This window comes from Pan troglodytes, chromosome 20 (genome assembly GCF_028858775.2).
Source record: "Pan troglodytes isolate AG18354 chromosome 20, NHGRI_mPanTro3-v2.0_pri, whole genome shotgun sequence".
Lineage (NCBI taxonomy): Eukaryota > Metazoa > Chordata > Mammalia > Primates > Hominidae > Pan > Pan troglodytes.
In genome coordinates this window covers 24,981,599-25,005,706 of record NC_072418.2, presented here as the reverse complement: position 1 = coordinate 25,005,706, position 24,108 = coordinate 24,981,599, and the positions used below count along the sequence as shown (strand labels likewise).

The following is a 24,108-nucleotide window of genomic DNA, read 5'->3' as shown; positions in this document are numbered from 1 at the left end:
AGGACAGTCCATTGTGTCCTATCTAACCCAAAGATTAAAATAAAATAAATATATCTCAGCAAAAAGAACTGTAGACAATGAATGCTGTTTGTCAGGAAGATACAAGTTCATATAAGGAAGTTTTTTTTTCCTGATTATTTTACTCTAGGGTAAAATAATTTCCTCAACCAAAATCAGTTTCTACTGGAATACAGTTTGTCATGTTTAAGTCATGGCAGCTGAGCCAGGACTATATTCTTCACTACATCAAGCAAGATGAAGGAGCTCCAGAAATACTTTAAAGCAGGAATTTGAAGTTTGGGTAGGATGGCTACCGTTTAAGTCATATTCAAGCTGCTCCTTTATGAGACTTGCAAGGCCCTTTGGAATCTGACTTCTACATCCTTCCTTTCCAACCTCATTCCTCATCAGTTCCCCAACCTCATTCCTCATCAGTTCCCCACTTCCCTCCTCTGACAACCTTCATCCATCCACATCATGCACTTCAGCTATTCTGAACTTCCCTCGTGAAACCAGCCACTCACAGAGCAACACTATTCAAATCCTGGCCCAACTTGTGTAACCCAAGGCAGGTTTCCAAACTCTCTATGTCCCAGTTTCCTCATCCTCATTCCTAAATTTGGAACAATAACATCCAAGTCATAGGGCCATTTGGAAGTAATAAGATATATCTTTCTGTATTACTTTCTTCCTTCTAAATTTGTGGTTTCCAAATGCAACTTTCCACAGACCAATTACTTTAAATACATTTCATTATATAAGCCTCTTCCTTGTGTTATATTATATGCTCCCGTTCCATGAAGGTTGAATATAATTCAGGGTTTGATAGTGTCTCAAGTTTATTAAAACAGGACTTAATTTTTACATAATACAGTCTTCTCTGAAAACCAGACTGTTTTCAAATAGCTGTGTGTGGTCAGTGAGCCAGGCCCAGGAGCTAAGAACCACACAGGATGGATTATTTTCCTTAGGGCTGTTATATCTGCCTTGAGCCATGGAGAATCCACAAACACTTGCCCAGCTGAGACTCTATCCACATTGCATCAAGGCCTTGCACATAGTAGGTACTCATGAAATATTTTTTCTTAATTAGCCCTGAGGTAATTTTACAAATGCTTCAATTGTCTTATGGTTTTGCTCATTCTGTTTAAAATCTGTGCTTCTCAAACTTTAATTGCATACAGTATACATCACCTAAAAATCTTGCTAAAAAGCAGATTCTATTTCAGTGGTGCAGGGCGTAGCCTGAGATTCTGCATTCCTTACAAGCTCCTAAGTGATGTCTGTACTCTTGGTCCATGATACACACGATGAGTAGCAAAGTTATAAATCTTATTTCAAAACACATTAGTGTTTATATCATTGTCCTCCTGGAGCACCCTGTACCTTCCCTAACTTAACCATACTATTTATAATCTTGTATTTATTTTTCGATATACCTTTCTAAACTATAATCTCTCTGGTGACAGGCACTAAATATACCTGGTTTCCTGTTGTATTCTCAGTGCCTAACAGATAATTAACACTCAATAAATACTTCTTGAATGTCAACTGACCAAATGAATGAATATATACCAAAGACATACTTTTATACTCACCCTTGATCACATGCAAACACTCCCCTGCTACCTGTTCATAAAAATGTCACCATAGCTTTGGGAATTTTTCAAGGTCAGAGTAAAATTTATCATTATGATCATGGCTAACATTTATTGAGTACATTATGCATTCACTCGTTGAGTTCGCACTACAGCCATATAAGGTAAAATTATAATTCCCATTTTATTTATTTAGTATGGTTTTTGACATTTTTTAAGTTGACAAATAATAATTGTACATATTCATGGGGTACATAGTAATGTTTTATTACATACAATGTATAGAGATCAGATTGGGGAAATTAGGATATCCAGCATCTCCAACAGCCATCATTTCTCTGTGTTGGGAGCATTTAATATCCTCCTTCTAGCTATTTGAAACACATATTATTGTTAACTGTAGACACCCTACTGTGGTATAGAACCCTAGCACTGATTTCCCCTATCTAGCTATAATTTTGTATCCTTTAACACAGGGATCCCCAACCTCCTGGCCATGGACCAGTCCCTGTCTATGGCCTATTAGGAACCGGCCACACAGCAGGAGGTGAGCAGGGGGCAGGCGAGTGAGTGAAGCTTCATCTATGTTCACAGCTGCTCCCCATTGCCCGCATTCCCACCTGAGCTCTACCTCCTGTCGGATCAGCTGCAACTTTAGATTCTTGTAGGAGTGTGAACCCTATTGTGAACTGCACATAGGAGGGGTCCAGGTTATGTGCTCTTTATGAGAATCTAACTAACGCCTGATGAGTTGAAGTGAAACAGTTTCATCCCAAAACCATCCCCATCCCCATCCAAGGAAAATTTGTCTTCCACAAAACCAGTCCCTGGTGCCAAAAAGGTTGAGGATCGCTGCTTTAACATATCTCTCCCTCTCGCTTCCTTCCCCATAATTCCCATTTTAAAGGTGGAAATAGAGGCACAGAAATGCCAAGTATCTTATCCAAGTTGACATAGCTAGTAAATGCCACTGCTAGGAGTCAGGCTCCACAGTCCATTCAGCTAACGTCTACACCATGAAGACGAAAAAACTGAGTCACTCTGTGACTTAGTCAAATTCTTTAACCTTAATGCACTTTAAATCTGCAGAACAGAGATTAGATCCCATTCTAAACAGTACCCTGCCAAATTCCATATCTAGTCGTCACTCAGGCATTCTCAGATTCAGTTCTCTTCTTGAGCAACCCCACAGGTTTATGTCACGAAGTAACGTGTAATGTTGCTGGGATACAAATTTGATTGACAAACTCTGTGCAAGGCTGGTCCACCAGAATAGGATGCTGGCTGGTACAGGAAGGGCAACCAATGAGGAACCCAACATCTCCATGAGCATGTAGCTTTATGTTCCTCCCCTCTTGGTGCACATTGAAATTCCAGAAAAATGGTGTGCCACAGTAGTATTCTCAAATTTGGAATTTGTAAAGGTTGTCAGATGTACCCCAGACAAATGTCAAGAACCCACTCTATGTTCCTGTTCCTGGGTGACATTCTCTGCTATGGTCACTCACCTGAATTATAAACTTTTCCACAACTAAGGAAAAGTAGATATTATATGCATTTAAACATATCGTCTCTATTTACAGAGTGATAATACATAGCAATTTTTATGAAGGGAACAAAATAATACAACTACATAAGAAGCGAGTTGCTGTGGTAACAATTTCTCGGCTTAAATTTAGAGAGGCAATGCCTTCCACTACTGAAAGATTCTCTCAGCTTTTAACAGCAAGTATTATGTATTATTTTATATATTGGGCCTGATTTTTGTCTTATACTAGATAAGTTTCCGTGTTACCTTACTAAATAGGAAATGCTATATCATTTCATAAAATAAGTCATATTGGATATTTAATCATTAAATGGTAATCTCATTGGGTGGTGCATCCTCAATGACAAATAAAAATTATGACCAAATTTATCACCCAGAATGTTAATAGATGGTCATACATAGCTTGAAACAACTGTGTGGTTCTATCAATACTTTCAATTGTCTGTAAATGTTATTTATTTCCAGAAAACAATTTCCTAAATTAATAGAGAAAAGTTAACGCATAAAACTCTGTATTTCACACCTAGATAATTTTTTAACCCACAGTATTTTCTTACATATCATTGGCAGATCCCCTTCCTGCTTTCCCATTCAGTGATGGAAGTATTATACTAAAAAAGCTTTCCTAATCAGTGGCAAATACTTTCCAGATTTCCTGCAAACAGGAAAGAGAGTAAATTTTGTTATACTTTAACAATACTTCCTCCAACCACTTTTAGCCACTGACCCAGAGAACTACAATTTCAGAACCATAATAACAGCAGTAATAATAATATCACCCATTAAGCTCTTGCTTAGTATCAGGTCTGGTTCTAAGCACTTCACATGGGACACCAAATATACAAACTTAGCACAACCAAGGGAATCTAGAGACAGTATGCGTTTAAAGAGCTCATATTTGTTTATAAAAAAGAGATAAGACGGGGTGCGGTGGCTCATGCCTGTAATCCCAGCACTTTGGGAGGCCAAGGCGGGGGGATCACGAGGTCAAGAGATCGAGACCATCCTGGCCAACATGGTGAAACCCCATCTCTACTAAAAATACAAAAATTAGCTGGGCATGGTGGCGCTCACCTGTAGTCCCAGCTACTCGGGAGGCTGAGGCAGGAGAATCGCTTGAACCCGGGAGGCAGAGGTTGCAGTGAGCTGAGAGCATGCCACTGCACTCCAGCCTGGTGACCGAGCAAGACTCTGTCTAAAAAAAAAAAAAGTAAAAATAATAATAATAATAATATGTAGCATTGACTATAAGGGTTTCTCTTTTAATCCTTACAACAACCCTATGAGCTTGCTTGCTAATGGATACTTTGGATACTGTACAAATCAGCTTCCATGTCCTGTAAGTCCTCCCTGATTTGTACAGATTAAGATACCCAGTCATTTTCGCTCAGGTGTCATAGTTTATGAAATGAAATAAACAATACACTGAATGTAAATGTATTAATAAGATTCAAGAATAAATGGCTGCTACCAAATAAAGACAGAAAATTGGCAAGTGAAACGTCATAAACATTCAATGCTCCAAATCACAAATGCACAAGATACCAACATTTCCTGTAATAATACATTAAAGCATAATTTCTGCTTTTTGTCTTTGAAGTATTCCTGGTGTTGTGCATTTATACTTTATGTAAACGATGACATTATGAATACTCTGCTTATACCTGAGGAAGCCTAGAACTTAAATATTTCATATACATCAGAGGAACATAGTGCTGCCAGTTGTTACTGAGATCTCATTTTCTTTTTGTAAAAAGGTAGATGAGTAAATCATAGTGATAAAAAAGCGGCCAGGCGCAGTGGCTCACACCTGTAATCCCAGCACTTTGGGAGGCCAAGGCGGGTGGATCACAACGTCAGGAGTTTGAGACCAGCCTGGCCAACATGGTGAAACCTCATCTCTACTAAAAATACAAAAATTAGCTGAGTGTGATGGCATGTGCCTGTAATTCCAGCTACTTGGGAGGCTGAGGAAGGAGAATTGCTTGAACCTGGGAGGCAGAGGTTGCAGTGAGCCAAGATCGCGCCATTGCACTCCAGCCTGGGTGACAGAGCAAGACTCTGTCTCCAAAAAAAAAAAAAAAAAAAAAAAAATTAAAGGCTTTGCTTATGATTTGGATAGTTTGTTATAATATAATGCATTGGTGTATGAAAGGAAATCAAATTATTTAACTGACTAGATTTTCTATTTGTCATGACTATTTCCAGTAAGCACCCCCACAAACTGTTTATACAGTATTAGTGAGAGGATATAGTGAAAGAGCAATAAAATAAACTTATCACTGCACTTACTAAACACCTGAAGTGCCCCAATGTGAGGAGCTTTCAGTGATAAATGGTTCACTGTATCCACAGCATTTTCAAAATAGCTGATAGACTGTGTCACCTCACACTTAGACTATTATGGCACTTAGTTTTTCCTAATTCTTCTCCAGGCTTCAGTTTAAAAAAAAGTAGTCAGTTCTGTTTAACCCTGTGAAGAGGCAGACTGGGGATAGAATGGATTTTCTAGGCTTTTAAGTAGATAAAAACAGACACGTTTAACTATTCCAGGTGTATGTTTTACCTCAATCATTCCTCATACCCTATAAGCCCTGCTAGTAAGGCCCATTCAGCCAAAAAGATATTATTTGAAGTCTTTTGTACATAGGTAAATTGTTTTCTGCAGTCAAATCCCAAAGAGCTTTGCAAGATTTCAGCTAGTCAGGTGAGCCAAGAGTAACTACTACTTTTTGTAAGTTCCAATAATCTTTCTGGCCCTATGGGAGCATTTAATTTATGAGTTAGGCCTAAATACCCCAAGGAAATGGAAATGAGTAATTTATTTATTTCACTAGTATTGGTTCAGATCACTCATTATGTTAATTGTAATAATTCTCCCTGGAGGCAGGGAAGAGGCAGCCTCATTAGTAATACTGCCCAGACAAGGGCAAGAGGCTCTGCTGCCTGCGCGGGGACTGACTGCCAGGCAGCTGGCATCTGACACCTGACCAGAGGCCCATGCATTGGTCCTGAACACACTAGCCACTGACACCGCTGTTTAATTGGCTTAAATGGGCTTGTTTATTTTCCATTATTCTGTTTATTGAAGTAGAAGTGGAAATCGACCTTCAAAGACCAGCCTCTCAGCATCTCCTTCCTTGGCTCACCTGACCTTCAGGCAGTGCAGCTACCCGAACTGAGTTAAAAATGGACTGTCAAGCTGGCTTTAATTTCTCTTGCTCTGCCTGCAAATGTCCTCCCACTGATCTGCTTCTCACACCTTTCATACCCCTCTGCTGTTGTTTCTTTAATAAGAGTTTTATGCCAGGACAGCTGAAACTGCCTTTCAAGACTGTAACCTGCAGGTCCTTCTACAGGTGATCCTAGAGGACCTGGGAGCCAGCACCAGAATCTCTACGCTAGGCACAACCTCCCCTCCAGGCATCCCTAACCCACCCCAAGCTCACTGGGAATTCCCACTCTGAACAGACCGTGTCCTATTGGCAAACCGCAGCAGGAAAACCGTGGTTTAGTCACTTTGGAAGAAATAAGATTTGGCTTCTTGCTCATGGGTTGTGCGGGCACGTTGCCTCTTTCCAGAACTCCTCTGTGCCTCCGAGTGTTCCTGCGCGGGACCACGCGGGAGTCCTCACAGGGATTGTCTCCAGCAGAATACAACGCTCTTTATCTTCCTTCTCTGAAACCTCTTCAAAACATCCCAAATCCAAGATCCTCCCCACAGGGCTCGCCAGAAACTTCTGCCTCCAGAAATGGCAATGGCTCCCAATGATGCACGGATGGAAGAAGTACTAAGGTCCCACTCACGGTTTTGCTTCGCTTCTTGGCCAACTCCCGCTCAATTCAAGCTCCCCACACTCTGGGGCAAGGTCTACTGAGAAGAGCGCCAGACTCGCCCTCCCTGCGGAGAAAACGCTTTAGTCACACACGGAAGAGCAGGAAGGATGCGGGGAGCAAGGGAGTGCAAGGGGTGAATAAACGCTGGGAGTCCTTCGATGCGGAAAGGAAAGCTAGACCTGACCTGGCGTACAGGAGAGGAGGACCCAGAAACCCTGTGAGGCGGAGTAGAGTTGACCAGGTTAGAGGCTGGAATAAGTGCATCAATGATGCCCAGTGAACGCTGCAACAGATTGAAGCCACGTGTTCACGACGACACAGCAGAGCCTCGGGTTATGGAAACACACACACATCGCTGGAAGCTTCCCGCTGCCTGCCGGGGGCAGCCTGGGTGTGCAAGCGCGCGCTCGGGGAGGGTCGGGTGGCACTGGAGCATCAGGGTCAGGCTTGGGCCAGTCGGGCCCCGCAATTGCGGTCACAGTGATCGGGGCCTACCCTGGAAACAGCAGGTGTCTGCCCTACGGCAGGCTCATCCTCAACACCCAGGGCAGCCTCGGGACCGCTGGAAGTGTCGGGGTTGAAAGGGTCCCTACTCCAGAGGGGAGGGGAGGGGAGGGCGGCGCAGGGCGGGGAGAGGGAGCTGGACCTTGAAAGTTCTCGCTGCCCCCCGGGAGACCTGCTGCAACGTAGAGCCGGCGCTGGTGGGCGGAGTGAGCAGGGGCCGCTGGCTGCGGGGTCTGCAGGTCCCCGAGCCCCAGGAGAGGGGATCCTGAGGGACCTGCCCGTGTGTCCTTGCAGCGGGCGCTCGGCCCCGCGGGCTCCCGGCAGGTGAGCGAAGCTGCGGCCTCGGCGGGGGCAGCGCGGCCAGGGCAGCTCCGCGGGGCCAGTGGCTTCCCAGTTTGCGACCTGTGGAGAGAGTTTCAGGTTGTGGCTGCAGCTGGAGGCGCCGCTCCCAGGGTTTGTCAACTTGCGCTGCAGAGGCCGATGCCTCCCCTTTGGAAAAGGAGCTCCTCCCCTCGTTCGCTCCCGACGCTGGCATTTTAGGAGCCTCTGCACGACCCTGCTTTACAAATCCGTCCCTTCTGGCCTCCTCTTTCCAGCGCCCAGGAAAGGCCGTTTCGCCCTGCGAGGGACACAGAGCCGTTGACCGTGGTTGCAACTGGCAGTTGGCGCAGTAAGGACCCAGCCAGTGTTTCAGATTTGCTGGGCCGTGGCTGTCACCCAGGGAGCTGCTAAGGGGTGAGTGTCCCCGCTGCCCGCCCTCTCCCCCCAAAGGTCTGTGCCCTCGGTCTATGGGGTTGGCGGGCCTGCGACCTCCTCCCTTCCTCCATGTAGAGGGTGCCACAAAATCCATCTGAGGACACTCCTTTCCAAATTTCCTAACATCTCCTGTCCATGATAGAAACAAAAGCAGCAAAAGTACAATACCCTAGGGCTATCTCTCTAGTCTGGTGCCAGTAGGCTCTGTGGGATGAAGTTCCTTATCTTACGTGATTGTGAGGAACACAGTTCTGTGTATTTTAGCGAATGTATTTGTCCCTGGAATCAACATCACCCCTTCCCCCGAATTCCCACGCACCCACATGCGTCTGTTCCTCAGTCTCCGCTGACCCCAGGGAGCTGCTCATCTGATTTTTACCACTCCAAGTTCGTGTCGCCTTTTGGTAACTGCAATCATACGGTAGGTAGTCTTTTGTATCTGACTTCTTTCTCGAAATGCAGCGGGATAATTTAGGAATCAGAGAGACCGAGGGGTTGAGGAGGATTTATTATTATTATTATTATTATTATTATTATTATTATTTAGGTGCATCAGCCCAGTCAGATTAACATCTAAAAAGACTGAGCCCCAAACAAAGAGTCAGGTTACCTTTTAAGCATTTTGTGGGGTCGGGGAAGATCTGTGCAGGGGGAAGCATATTACAGAAGCGAGAAACAAAGTTCTTCAACTGAGACATGCATTACATTATTTCTTACTTTTCAAGGAAAAACATGTTTTACGACTTGAGTTTATCTGCCTAGTGACCTTGCAGCTGCACAGCTAGAGAAACAGGGTCTTCACAATGTCTGGGAAAGGGAGAGATAAGGCTCACTAGCCACAAGCTGAAAAACAGACAGTTAATTTTTAAAGGACTCCACCTCTTTTTCTTCCTCAGGGGGAATTGGGTTTTCTTACATACAACTGAGTTTTTACTTACACATTCTTTAATTTATTTTAATTCCTGTTTCAGCAGCCTAATGTTTTTGAGCTCCTTTTATGTTATTGCTTAAATCAGTGTGTTCATGTTTATTACTCAGTAGGATTTCAGTCGTGGATACACCCATTATTCATTTTTAGTGTGAGAAGGAAACTGTTGAACAGCAGCAGTGCTGGACTTGCTGTCACTGCCTATTTTATTTCATTTTATTTTGAGATGGAGTCTCACTCTGTCGCCAGGCTGGAGTGCAGTGATGCAATCTTGGCTCACTGCAACCTCCGCCTCCTGTATTCTAGCAATTCTCCTGCCTCCGCCTCCTGAGTAGCCGGGATTACAGGTGCCACCACTGCGCCCGGCTAATTTTTGTATTTTTAGTAGAGACGGGGTTTCACCATCTTGGCCAGGCTGGTCTTGAACTGCTGACCTCATGATCCGCCCACCTCGACCTCCCAAAGTGCTGGGATTAGAGGTGTGAGCCACTGCGCCCGGCTGTCACTGGCTATTTTAAACAGCAGTTTCTAAGTGAACACACTGCTCTGCCACCAAAGACTGTAAGAGCATAGATAAATTGCCCAAGCATTTCGTGTTTTCCTCCTCTCCAGGTGATGTGGTTGATCACCTGATTTATAGGCCAGAACTCTAAAAGTCCCTATCTTCAATACACATTGAACATGGAGTCCTTATTCTTTGGAATGCATTTCTTTCATTTAGTTGTAACATGTTTATAAATGACCTAAGTGCCGAGGCGGGTGGAACACTTGAGGTTGGGAGTTCAAGACCACCCCGCCCAACGTGGTGAAACCCCATCTCTACTAAAAATACAAAAATTAGCCGGGCGTGGTGGCGGGTGCCTGTAATCCCAGCTACTCGGGAGGCTGAGGCAGAAGAATCGCTTGAACCTGGGAGGTGGAGGTTGCAGTGAGCTGAGATTGTGCCACTGCACTCCCACCTGGGTGACAAGAGCGAGACTCCGTCTTCCAAAAAAAAAAAAAAAAAAAATGACCTAAGCGAATACATGAAGTGGAGAGGAAAGCACAATAGGTGCTGAGGTGGAACAGTCTTAGGGAGCCACAGGGCGTGTGACTGTGTGTGGGGTGGCGTCCTGCCAAGTGGTAGGGTTGAGGGGCAGGTGACCAAATGCAGAGCTTTTCCTTTGGGCCAATCTAATTTTATTGCCCTAGGATTCGTTTGTTTTGCTTGGCTAAGAAAATCATCTCAGCCAGTTATAAATATCCTCATGAACCTCAATGATCTTCCGTGCACAATTTTCAATCAAAGAAGTTAAAGTTAAAATTGAGATCTACAGGTCACTCCAGTAAAGACTTTTTTAAAAAAGACACAAATTTGATGGATCTTTAATATAACTCTTCAAGCTCATGGACTCATTTAAGAACAATAGCAAAAATTTTTATTTTACAATACATATATTCCTACAGTTAAAAAGTAACAGCCTCTTAGTCCAAAAAAGAAGTTATAATGATTTTTATTCCAGAAGTAATGCATGTTTTCTGTAAAACAAAATTAGAAAGCACGCAGAAGCAAGTAGTCAAGAAAGAAAAAAAAATCACCAGTAATCTAGGATAATCACAAGTAGATTTTTGATGCACGGTCCTTATAATTGTGTGTGTGTTTTGTGTACACATATAAATTTAAAGAAAAATGGTTATATCCTATCCACTCTATTTATCTAAACCTTTATTTCATACATGAACTTTCAGTCATGAGATGCTAAATGATTCGCTGAATTACTTAGCTAGTTAACAGCAAATTGAGGTCAGCTGACTGAAACAAATCCTAGGAACAGGCAGGCGTGGTAGAGAGAGTAACCAATGTTGATATCTCGGTGTGTTTTTTTCTATTTCAAAATTATTTTTTATTTTATCTAAAAAGAAAACTCCATTTCCTACAGATTTTGACTACTGGGATTATATTGTTTCTGAACTCAACCTCAACGAGGTAATATTTGAGGAATCAATGTACCCGAATTTGTTTAAAATGCTGGAGAACTGTCTGTCCAAATCAAAGCAAATCAAACTTGATTGCTCAAAAATCCTTGTGCAAATAGTTTGAAAGGAGACCTCAGAAATGCCTTGCAGAGGAGAATTTAGTAAAAAGAAAAATGCTAATTGACTCTAACAAAATAGAAAGTCAGTCATCAATTTTAATAACTCTCTAATGTTAGTAGTCTAAGGTGTGAGCATGCCTCAGAATTAGAACCAGTTCATGCTACACTAAGAAATAAATATTTTCTAAATGATGATATGGTGTTATTAGGTTACACTCAAATGAGGAAGACTCATATTGTTTCAATTATAATTATCATCAAGTCATTCACCACAAAAATATCTGGAATTCATTCATAAAGATACTTACATTAGTTGCCAAACAGTCACTCATTTAGATAGTCAGCTGCATTAAAGAAAAAATATATATTATAAAGATTACCTTAATTACTAGAAACACATGCCAGGGTATTTCTGCTTTCATGAAACAAATAGCCAATAAAAAGTTTCCAGATTTTGGAAGGCCCAACACACTATGATATTGTAGTCAATAGAGAAAATAAGCCCCTGGCGTTTCCTTCTGTATCATAATTATGTTGCATTTTAATTATTATTGTAATAAATCATTAAACAGGTGCTTTAGGTTTTGCTGTGATGGTAGAATTGATTTTCACATTGCTTTGCTGGCCCATGAACATGACCTCATCCCTCATCAGTGTAGCTCTAACTTTGAGATGTCTCTTCATTTCCTTTCTTTTTTTTTTTTTGAGATGGAGTCTCACTCTGTTGCCCAGGCTGGAGTGCAGTGGCACAATCTTGGCTCACTGCAACCTCCACCTTCCAAGTCCAAGCGATTCTTCTGCCTCAGCCTCCTGAGTAGCTGGGATTACAGGTGCGCACCACCACACCTGGCTAATTTTTGTATTTTAGTAGAGACAGGGTTTCACCATGTTGGTCAGGCTGGTCTCAAACTCATGACTTTGTGATCCGTCTGCCTCGGCCTCCCAAAGTGCTGGGATTATAGGCCTGAGCCACTGTGCCCAGCCCATTTCCTTTTAGTAACTAGAGTCTAAATCTCTCAGACACATTCTGGAATCCAATGCTCTGTATGTACAATGGGTTACAAGCTCTATTAGGATGTAATAAGATTTTAGCCACATTCCGCACAGCACTTTAGGGTACTGCTGCTTCATGAGATTTTTTCTCTGAAGTAACCTTTCAAAGTCAGCCACAAAAGCTCTTATTCTCAATCATGCTGGCATCTGATCTTTGTAAACTTACAAGAAAAAAATAGGAAAAAGGTAGATGCTAAGGGAGACACAGTTATCTATTTCAAAATGAAGCTCTACCCACAAGCTACGGAGACATCATGACCTATAAATTTCAGAGCTGTGTTGATTCTAACAGTTACCCACAGCTATTATGATTTCCTCCCATCACTAAAACTGTCATTGCTAAGATAATCGCTCCAGTTAGAGAAGGTAGAAGACTTAACAAGTAACTAATATGTAAAGGGCAGGGAAAAGAAGGGGCGAGGTTGGTATGATCCCTGGCCTTTCACACTGTTAATATGCCAGGTGATAAAATGTCTCATTCACTTGGAAACTCTGTCACTAGTCAGGCACTCCTTACAGTGTTTGTTCTCATATGTGTCCTCATATTTTTTCTTTTACATTGGCTCTGAGAAATGGCTTATGTACAGTCTAATCATGTGATAATAAGTGTTAATGACAGTATTATCAGATGATAACTGGGCTTCATTAACGTGTCTCATTATGATTCTCAGTCCCTTGTGGAAGATTGTGAAGAAAGGACCTTGGGTATTCTAGATTAAATTTGACTGTAGCAGTTATGGAGCCCATATCCAGAGAGAAAGGAAGATATCAGAGACACCCTTAAGCTCTTTCTCTAACCTTTGCTTCCCCAAACCTAAACATCCATCAGTCACTTCTTAAAATTCACCATATACCAGCCGGGTGCAGTGGCTCACGCCTGTAATCCCAGCACTTTGGGAGGCCAAGGTGGGCGGATCACGAGGTCAAGAGATCAAGACCATGCTGGCCAACATGGTGAAACCCCATCTCTACTAAAAAAAATACAAAAAAATTAGCTGGGCATGGTGGTATGCGCCTGTAGTCCCAGCTACTCGGGAGGCTGAGGCAGGAAAAATTGCTTGAACCTGAGAGGCAGAGGTTGCAGTGAGCCGAGATTGCGCCATTGCACCCCAGCCTGGCAACAAAGTGAGACTCCATCTCAAAAAAAAAAAAAAAAAAAAAAAAAAAAAAAAAAAAAATTCACCATATACCTTCAGCATAATAAAAATAGTATAAGTCCTGATATGACAAATAATATGTAAGATCATTTTAATTATAATTGCTGATATATTCTGGTATAAGTAAACAGGCGTTTATGTCCAAAACATTACAACCTTAATTATCCAGAAGCAGGTTCAAATCGTTTAGAGAGGATACATTTATGTAAAGATTTGAACATGTTAAACTTTGGTTCAGCTATACTATTCTTAATATTAAGAGTAGTATTGTCAATCTATCACCCAGATTCCATTTCAATTATTTTTAATTTTTATATATCTACCCCCATTCTATGTAAATTAATAGAATGTTTTAATATTTGAGAGCACAAATCTACTGTTACAGTTATTTAATCTTTTGCAATTTTTTCTTAATTATTATTTTATTTTTTAAATTGACATATAATAATTGTACATATTTATGGGGTATGTAGTGATGTTTGGATACATACAATGAATAGTTAAGAGATTAGCATATGCATCATGTCAAACATTTATCATTTCTTTGTGATGGGAACATTCAATATACTTCTAGCAATTTGAAGCTATATATTATTGTCAACTGCAGTCATCTCACAGTGCTATAGAACACTAGAACTTATTTCTCCTGTCTAGCTGTAATTTTGCATTTTTTAACAAATCTCTCCTTATCCATCTCTCACCCACCTCTCCAGCCTCTAGTATCCTCTGTTCTACTTTTTCCTTCCATGAGATCTTCTATTTTTTAGCATCCACATACGGTGAGAACATGCACTATTTAACTTTCTGTTCTTAGCTTATTTTGCTTAACATAATGTCCTCTGGATTCATCCTGGCTGCTTCTTATGGTTTGTATTTGAAATATGTATGTGTGCACGTGTGTATGTGTGCACATATGTGTAGGTGTGTGCCTGTGTGTGTGTATTACGTAGCAAATATTAGGTAAACAACTAAATAATTGTGAATAAGACTAAATCTTATGGAGTATGTAGTGATGTTTGGATATATGCAATGAATAGTTATGTTACAAAATAAGCATAAGACATATCTGTCCCACACTTTTATATCTTTAGCATTTTGAGAAATAGTGTTGACGTCAGGCCCAATACTTTGTTCAATTGTAACTGAACCAGCAAAGATGTCATGATGCCATAATGGATCCACTCTAAATATGATGTTAAATGGAATATATCATTATATTTTAAAAGTAAGGACTAGTTTGAGATTTATATTTAAGTTTCTGAGTATCTGTGCTTGTATTCTTATATCTAATAAAGTATTTAATTGTCTTACACTTAACATTCTTAAGGCATAGGGCAAGAATAATAATAAAAACCTATATAGTACATGTTTAAATATTTAAAAGTTATAAATCATGTTAACAAACTGTTAAGTATGCTTTGTTCTCCCACTTTGACACATGTAGCTTCCTAATGAAATTCAAGTTTAGAGCTGGAATTCTTGGGCCCTCAAAGTCCAGTACCAGAATATAAGGGCATGGGGAGAGCTGGTCCCCCAATGTGGTCTCACACCATGACAGGCCTTGTGTGTACACATTTTGGGTACCTCTGTGGATATGTCCAAGCTCAGTCTACCACTGTACCTCTGGTAAACAGCTTTGCATTGGCCCACGGGGCCTCTAGTTGTGCACTCTCTATACATGGCTCACCATGAAAGACAGAAATGGAGGAGAGAAACATGAACCCTGGAAGCCATATCCAAGCCCTTTGAAGAGAGAATTCTAAGTCTTTATGTCCCACAGCATTATCTAAAAGGTGGTAGGTGGGGGTGAGTAATTTATAAAGGAAAAAGGTATAATTGACTCACAGTTCAGCATGGCTGGGGAGGCCTCAGGAAGCTTACAATCATAGCAGAAGGTGAAGGGGAAGCAAGGCACCTTCTTCACAGAGTGGCAGGACAGAGTCAGTGAGTGCAAGCAGGGGAAATGCCAGATGCCCATAAAACCATCAGATCTTGTGAGAACTCACTCATTATCACAAGAACAGCATGGGAGAAACCACCCGCATGATCCAATTACCTCCACCTGGTCCCACCCTTGACATGTGGGATTATGGGAATTACAATTCGAGGTGAGATTTGTTTGGGGACACAGAGTCAAACCGTATCAATGTCAAAGGATTTTCAGCTATGTTTTAAATTTGCTTCAGTATACAACTTTATGTTAACAACTGAAGATCAGGAATGAACACACGTAATTGATTTCCCTGGATTTTTCAAGGGAGAAATCTTGGTAAGAAAAGTGAGATGAGAAACGCAATCTTTGAGAGGCAGTAGTCTGTACTAGGAAAGGCTTTTTGTAGTGGGGATTGATGGGTCCATATCTTGTATTCTATGCTTGAGATTTTTGACTTTGAGAATCAGTTTTCCTGTGAGGGCTAATAAAACCTGTCAATCTCCATGGTCGGCAGGAAATCCAATGAGATAACACAGAGACCAATACGTGGCTTCTATTAACATGCCAGATCATCAAGGCAAACCTAAGGCAAGAAAACAAATCAAAAGGCAATAGTCACTTGATACTTAGTCTTGATTTAGCTTAGTGAATCATAGGTTCCCTTTCTAGAAGGGAAACTATGACAATCCGATGGCATTGTAAAGTTCAATTTTGTGAGAAGCCCTGTGATGGTCAATTGCAAATGTGTCACTGTTTTAAAGACCTAGGTCACCCTTCAGGCAAATCATATATTATAAGCACATTTCAGATTTATCTAGAGCATAAAGCATAGCAATATAACAGCAAACATTTATTAAGAGCTTACTGTGTGCCAGGTATGCTAAGTACTTTGTATGGATTTAATCATAACAACCATATTATCTACTTGTTAGCGTGGGGAAAATGAAGTTTATAGAGATTACATACTTGATGAAGATCTGGAAGCTCATAAGAAATGAGCTGGAATTTGAATCCACCCTTGTACACATTATACTACCTAATGACACAAAACTTAGCCTGTTTGATAGCTTTTTTAGGATTATGCTAAGATGACATCAAATTAAATTCTGATCTAGTCTAATTAATTTAATTCAATATATATGTATTGGACACTCTTCAATCTAACTGAACTCATATTTAGTGAGAGGTTAATATAAACTAGGCATTGGTGTATAGATTTGACAAGATGAGAATTTCACCTTCAAGTAGATCCCACAGTTATCAGAAGAGAAAAACATATAAATAACTGTAATATTGAGTGGTATATTCCAACCTAGTTTTAAACATTGTATTGGTGCTAAGGAAGTTAGAAAAACAAACCAGACACAAAATCTGCCCACAAGTGCTTGTAATTTACTTGAAGAACTTAATTCTAACACAGTTTCATCAGGTAATTCAGGTAAATATTCACTCTAGGCCCAGATTTATGGTAACTGATAATTATTGATAATTTCTTTAGATTTGTTGATATTCTACTTGATGAAACATCCAAATTTTACTTTATGTAAATGTGGCCAAAAGTGTCAGAAAATAACCAATTGTGCTTTTTATAAAACAACAATGAACAACGCTTGACTAAAGCCACCACACAAAGTGACTCTCATTATGGGTAGGTTGTCTTTGAATTTTAAGGTATTAATCACAGAAGAGGAAACTCAGTCCTGAGAATTGCCTATTGGGTGGTTAATCATTTCTGTTAGTTACATTTTGACTAATCATCCATCCATCCATCCATCCATCCATCCCTCCCTCCCTCCCTCCCTCCATCCATCCATCCATTTATCCATCCATCCATCCATCCATCCATCCATCCATCCATCCATCCATCTATCCATCCATCCATCCATTTATCCATCCATCCAGCCAGCCAGCCAGCTAATATCCCATCCCACTCCACAGGAATATGGTGGGCATCTTAATATTAGCTGTAAGCTGAAGCTGGCTCATATAGGCTTGTGAGGGACGATTGTTAAATTTCTGAAAACTTTACATGCTTTCCATACAACCATTAAAAAACTAAATTTTATAAACTTAAATAAATTATATTAAAAATAAAGTTAATAGATACACAAAACTCATCATTTACTAATAATTTTACTATATTTTGGTATTATCTGTGCTCTTAAGGTTATTCACATTTACTGTATCTGTATGATGAAGTTACTATAATAATGGTGTGTTACTTTGCATCTCTTCTCAACTCCACATTCTGTGATGTCATTTTAGTAGCTTGAAATAAACTGTAATGGGACTATTTATACCTCAGGAATTAGGAAACACACTTCAGTGTATGTCATAGAGTAAAAACAGCTGGAGCAAGTGTTTTAAGTAATGGAGATCTTTGAAAGTACCACTTAGTTCTTTATTTATTTTGTAATGCATACCTTTTACTTTACTAAACATTTTAAATAAACCAAGTACATTTAATAATTTTAAAAAGTAAATTATCTCTGGTGGTTTTATAATTTTTACAAAAACCCAGTCTGATACACAGTCATACTCTGTGTGGCAATCCCTTTAACTCTTAACTGTTTCTTCTGGTAGTTGTTTTAACATTTAGAAACAATATTCTTACATTGCTTTTATTTGAATTACCGATTCTGGACATTATATATTAATTTCCTATTACAATAAATGAAAACATTGCTCTTTCAAATTCCATTCTTTTCTTCATACCATCTTCCTAAAGTCAGTGACCTCAGTATTTTTAGTTAAATCTATCATTGCTCATCTTATTATCACTATATGTATTTTGGTAATGGTAGGTGCAACTAGTGTATGCCAAATCATTTTTCCATTTTATAAAGCATTTTTTCCCTAAATTTAATAATTGAGTCCTTGTATAATGTTTGTAGTTGCATAATTCTCTCTACCAATGTATGTTAGCCATTATCACTGTTGTTGTTTCTCTTGTTTTCCATATTTCCTTGATTATATTGGAATGTTTAATCATATCATCTATTTTAACAATTAGTTCAATATACATTAACCGTTATCACTGTTGTTGATTCTCTTATTGTTTTCCATATATCCTTAATTGTATCAGAATGTTTTATCATATCATCTATTTTAACAATTCCTGAAGTCCTCCTTCCTGAAATCTTCCACCCTTCTCCAATTTGTGCTGGTTTCTCTCTAGCCTTGCTGCACTGGTGTCATCCTAGGACATATTTAGGCTTTGTAGTTGGAGCTATTATGTTTGGAAAACATGTCTTCCTCTTTCTTAGTTTAAGCCATTGCTTTACTGTATTACATCTACCAGTAGTTTTCTAAGAAAGGGTACATAGGAGATAGATTTTATGAGACATCAAAATACTTCATTCTACCACATTTGATTCCAGAAATTGAAATTGAAATTATTTTCTCCTGGAATTTTGAAAGCACTTCTTTGTATTTTAGCAGCCCATGTTGTTATTAGAATATCTGTTGTCTGGTACCTTTGAATTTGACCTACTTTTGTGTGTGTGTGTGTGTGTTTTAATTCAATGGCCTGGACATTTATTGAGCATTTTCATTTTCCTTTAATTTTATCATGGTACCTTGACTTTATCTTCCAACCATGGTATTATTATTATTTTTTAATTTCAGGAACCATATTTTAAAATTTCTAAAGGGCTTTATAAGTCACTTTGTTGTAAATGACTCATATGCTACATTTACTTATATTTTACTCTATGTCCACTCTGAGAGTCTTTGTGTTATAATAGGTGATTTCTGTACTATTTATTTATTAATATAATATATATGGATAATTAAATTTGACCTTTTAGTTTATATTATGCTCTTTACTTTTCATTCATTTTGCTAAACACTTGATGGGATTCTTCAATCTGCACATGATGCCTCCGAAAAATACTGCATGATATTCAAGTTTGTTAATTTCATAATCTAAGAACTCAATCTTCTTTTATTTCTCCGTACTTCTTCCACCAACCCTACAGTCTTGGAATAATACTGAATTTATATTGTATATATTTAATAAATATTGTTTATTTGACATTCCACCGTGTGTTTGCTATATAGAGACTGTCAGGAACCGAATTTATTTAATTTCCTAAAGTACACGGTGTTATTAGACATTATAAAAATATTAACTGAATAAATCAATGGTAGGATTACCTCATCCAGAGAATAGAACCTATTGCTCCAAATTAAATTTTACTTGTGTAATATATGGTGGAAATACATTAGAAAACCCTACCTCTTAGGCTGTAACATTATGATCTAGGAGAAAGGTAGTTGTAGGCCCTTCTTGAGTTATATTTTTTTGAAAGGAGATGCTATTCTCACTTACCATCGTATTATTATTTTTCTCTGGGACTACTTCTCCGATTTATAATAGAGGTCAGTGAGGGAAAATAGTCTTTCCCTTATAGAAATGTATTTTATGATCAAAATCAATAGAGTCTATCTGTTCAATAAAAACAAGATGCCTACAAAAAAAAACCAAAAAATATCCATTACACAATTTTCATTCTTATTACTAGATTTCTTTCAAACAAGAGATGGTTAAATAACACAGCTTAAAATAGATCCTAAGACTTCCCAATTTAGTCCTATTTTGCTTTTTTTTCAGGCTCCCTTTAATTAGCCTGATGGAGCAAATTTGAAATCGTAAGTCTCATAGGAGCCTGAGCCAAGTTCCCAGCTCATCAATGTCTCAGTATTTCTGAATTTCTCACAGTGTTCATTAAATGTAATACAGGTCTGTATATCAAACTTTTTAGAAAGAAGAGATCTAACACAGTTCAGATTTAGATTTTAGTGGATTCAAAATAATGTGCTGTGTAGAGTTTATTAAGGCTTTTTACGTGAAAGTGATTAGCACTTGTAACTAGGTAAATACTTGGCAAAGTTCTACACAATTATCTCCAGGATTGGTCTAGAGAATTTTACTTGTCTGTCATTTTCTTCTTTCACATTCCTTCCTTCATGTTTAAATGAGAAGAGACCAATTAACCCCTGACTCAGTCGTCGACAATGTTTCCTTCACTTTTCCTTGTTTTCCTGAGACTGGGTGTAGTCTGACTGAGTAATAAGGCAATACAGGGAAGTTGGAAAGGAGGTAAGGGTAAGGTGAGTGGGTTGCATGTATGCCAGCCCTCAAAAGACTCATCAATAGCCCGTGCCAGGCTGGGCATACCATTTATTATGGATTTAAATGGACATTACATGAAGGGGTGGGTTGCCCCTCCACACCTGTGGGTGTTTCTCGTTAGGTGGAACGAGAGACTTGGAAAAGAAAAAGACACAGAGACAAAGTATAGAGAAAGAAATAAGGGGGCCCAGGGGACCAGCGTTCAGCATACGGAGGATCCCACCAGCCTCTGAGTTCCCTTAGTATTTATTCATCATTATTGGGTGTTTCTCGGAGAGGGGGATGTGGCAGGGTCATAGGATAATAGTGGAGAGAAGGTCAGCGGGTAAACACGTGAACAAAGGTCTCTGCATCATAGACAAGGTAAAGAATTAAGTGCTGTGCTTTAGATATATATATATACATAAACATCTCAATGCCTTAAAGAGCAGTATTCCTGCCCGCATGTCCCACCTCTAGCCCTAAGGCTGTTTTCCCCTATCTCAGTAGATGGAACATACAATCGGGTTTTATACTGAGACATTCCATTGCCCAGGGACAGGCAGGAGACAGATGCCTTCCTCTTGTCTCAACTGCAAAGAGGCATGCCTTCCTCTTATACTAATCCTCCTCAGCACAGACCCTTTACGGGTGTCGGGCTGGGGGACCTGGGGGACGGTCAGGTCTTTCCCTTCCCACGAGGCCATATTTCAGACTATCACATGGGGAGAAACCTTGGACAATACCTGGCTTTCCTAGGCAGAGGTCCCTGGGGCCTTCCGCAGTGTTTGTGTCCCTGGATACTTGAGATTAGGGAGTGGTGATGACTCTTAAGGAGCATGCTGCCTTCAAGCATCTGTTTAACAAAGCACATCCTGCACAGCCCTTAATCCATTTAACCCTGAGTTGACACAGCACATGTCTCAGGGAGCACAGGGTTGGGGGTAGGGTTACAGATTAATAGCATCTCAAGGCAGAAGAATTTTTCTTAGTACAGAACAAAATGGAGTCTCCTAAGTCTACTTCTTTCTACACAGACAGAGTAGCAATCTGATCTCTCTTTCTTTTCCCTACATTTCCCCCTTTTCTTTTTGACAAAACCGCCATCATCATCATGGCCCGTTCTGGATGGTCGCTGTCTCTTCGGAGCTGTTGGGTACACCTGCAGACTAACAACAGACAAAACAGCCACACAAGGATTAATATGAAATTTATAATCGTAGTACTTCCGATGGTCTTAACCCAAGTGACAGGGTTAAGATTTGCGAGGCCAGCAGCAACTCCTGCAATTGCCTCAATTCCCGGCACCAAATTTAAATGGGCTTTTGATGTTTTGAAAATTTGTTCTTTTAATTTGGAAATGTCTAAAGTGAGATTATCTTCTCCTCCCTGTAGATGGCATCTAACCATGTCCCAGTGATGCTCAGACTCATTATAAATTTGGGGTGTAATACAAAAATCTGAGATATTCCAGTCACATCATAACTGGAAATGATGTTCTAAGCTCATGAGTCTGTCTCCCATCCAAATGACAGTTTGTCTAAAATCACTAATTTGATTTGCCAATTTTTGATCAATACTAGATTGTGAATTCCACAATCTTGTGGAATTCTTTTGCCAATCATTAACAAAGTTTACTGACTGAACAGAAGAGTGCAACGCAACTCCTGCCACAGCAGCCGTAGCTGTGACTGCAATTAATCTCATAATCACTGCAATTAAAGTAAAAATGAATCTTTTGGATCTATTTAAAATGACTTTTAATACTTCAGTCAAAATATGGATGGATGGCAAGGCCTCCCATGGTCGGTCCATGGACACAGGGATCCACACGACTTCTCTTGCTCTCACCAGCAGAATACGGTGCTGCCAATTAAAAGTTGAATCAATGCAAGTAATCAATCTACAGTTTTCACAGGTTATAGTTTGAAAGTCTGGTTTAATAACTATATTTCCTACAACTAGCATATAAGGGGGCTTTATGAAACTTTGTAAAGGAACCATTAGACCGGAATTTAGGTCGATAGTATAAAATGGCTTATGATCTCTTGTTTCTAAAGTTTGATTTCCAGATCAAATCCTAATGTGGTATGAGGCTACAGTAAGCCTCCATAATTTTGGATGTTCATGACCAGAAATGTTTAAACTTTCTGTTAAGTCGCTATCAACAGCTGGACTCACTTGTGCACTGGGACACGACTGAGTTTGCCCTGAGCAATTGTGGTAGAATTGACCTCCAGATGTCCAATCTATAATAGTTCTGAATTCATTGTTTTGTAATATTACTGAACTATTGGCCACACATTCTTCCCAAACTAAAACTTCTGTATTTTTTGATCCTTTGGGAATTTCCTCAGGGCAAGGTTGCCCTTTAGGTCTAAATTTTAATGATCTTTGATAAGAAAAGTCTTGTAAATAATTTACCCGTGGCCTGAGTGACATCCCGCTTACCGTGTGATAAGTGAATCTACTGATGGGACTGACAGTAGGTACTTCTACCAACCAATTTTGGACTGCAGGCATTAAGCATCCTGGTGCTGTCCCTAGGCAAATAGGAGGATAATGATACCCAGTGGAAATATTTATCATCATCCCTTCTTCCTCAGGTTTGGCAGGGCAGCGATCATCTGTGGGGCCATGTACCCATACACTATCATTACCATATACTTCAATAGGATTATCCATCCATGTGAGTGGTGTTTCCATCTCCATGGAGGCGCTTTTCTTTTCATCTCCGATGGGTTCATTGTAGAACTTCAAATGTCTAGTGGGTATCCAAACAGGAAGCTGATTTTCTCCTCGTGAAACACAAGCAAAACCTCTCCCCCACGTTATCACCTTCCCTATTTCCCATGTCTTATTTTTATTATCTTTCCACCAAATCAGTTTTCCTTCATGTGGGCTGTTCTTTTTACCAGTAAGATGTTGTTCTGCAGAAGTAGTAGTCTGATTTCTATAAATGTTTAAAAAATTTAAAGTATAGAGTGCTAGATTAAGTTGCCTCTGAGGAGTGGTACACTCCTTACTGTCTCCCCCTTCTTTTTGTTTAACTAATTGAGTTTTGAGTGTTCTATTAGTTCTTTCAACTATGACCTGTCCTTGGGAATTATAGGGAATTCCTGTTGTATGTGAAATTTTCCACTGATTTAAGAATTTTTGGAAAGCTTTACTACAATATCCTTGTCCATTGTCAGTTTTAATTTTTTCTGGAACTCCCATTACAGCAAAACAAGATAATAAATGTTTTTTAACATGGGAAGTACTTTCTTGATTATCTGGCCCTAAACAACGTAAAATCCTAGTACTTTGATACACTTCTGAGGCTGTGCCTATGCTGACAAGCCCCATAACAACCTTTTGTTTAGGCCAATTTTTTGGCCACTGATTTAAAGCAATGATAGGGACATCTGGTCCAGTGTCTACTAATCCTTCAAACTGTTTTCCTTGAATGATGGCCTTACACACAGGTCTGTTCTCTGAGACCTGACTTGCCCAATATGCAGCCTTTCCTGTCAGATCCGTGCTTCCAAACCCTCCTGTTCTTTTTATCTCACTATTTCCAACCTTAATGTAAGTGTTATGCCCAGACCGTTTGTTCCCCA

The 24,108-nt window shown here is 39.8% G+C and overlaps 1 protein-coding gene across 1 annotated transcript; it reads right to left on the bottom strand.

Annotated features, from left to right (window-relative positions):
• Positions 1-1,693: 1,693 nt before the first annotated feature.
• On the bottom strand, positions 1,694-23,218 carry LOC129137995 (uncharacterized). The gene is made up of 4 exons (XM_054672919.2): positions 23,076-23,218; positions 21,608-21,675; positions 7,169-8,373; positions 1,694-7,048 (listed from the first exon to the last, which is right to left on the bottom strand). Exons 1-3 carry the CDS (start codon positions 23,216-23,218, stop codon positions 7,574-7,576), a joined length of 1,011 nt encoding a protein of 336 aa, XP_054528894.2. The 3' UTR covers positions 1,694-7,048; positions 7,169-7,573.
• Between the last annotated feature and the right edge of the window lie 890 nt (positions 23,219-24,108).

Excerpts from the sequence above, each read along its gene's own strand:
- LOC129137995 (XM_054672919.2), bottom strand. The coding sequence starts at position 23,218 with ATGGAGATGGAAACACCACTCACATGGATGGATAATCCTATTGAAGTA. Across the intron at positions 21,676-23,075 it reads ATGATAAATATTTCCACTGG|TCTGCAGGTGTACCCAACAG; the intron begins GTATCATTATCC and ends GTCTGTTGTTAG. Across the intron at positions 8,374-21,607 it reads GGGCCATGATGATGATGGCG|GAGATGTTAGGAAATTTGGA; the intron begins GTTTTGTCAAAA and ends TATCATGGACAG.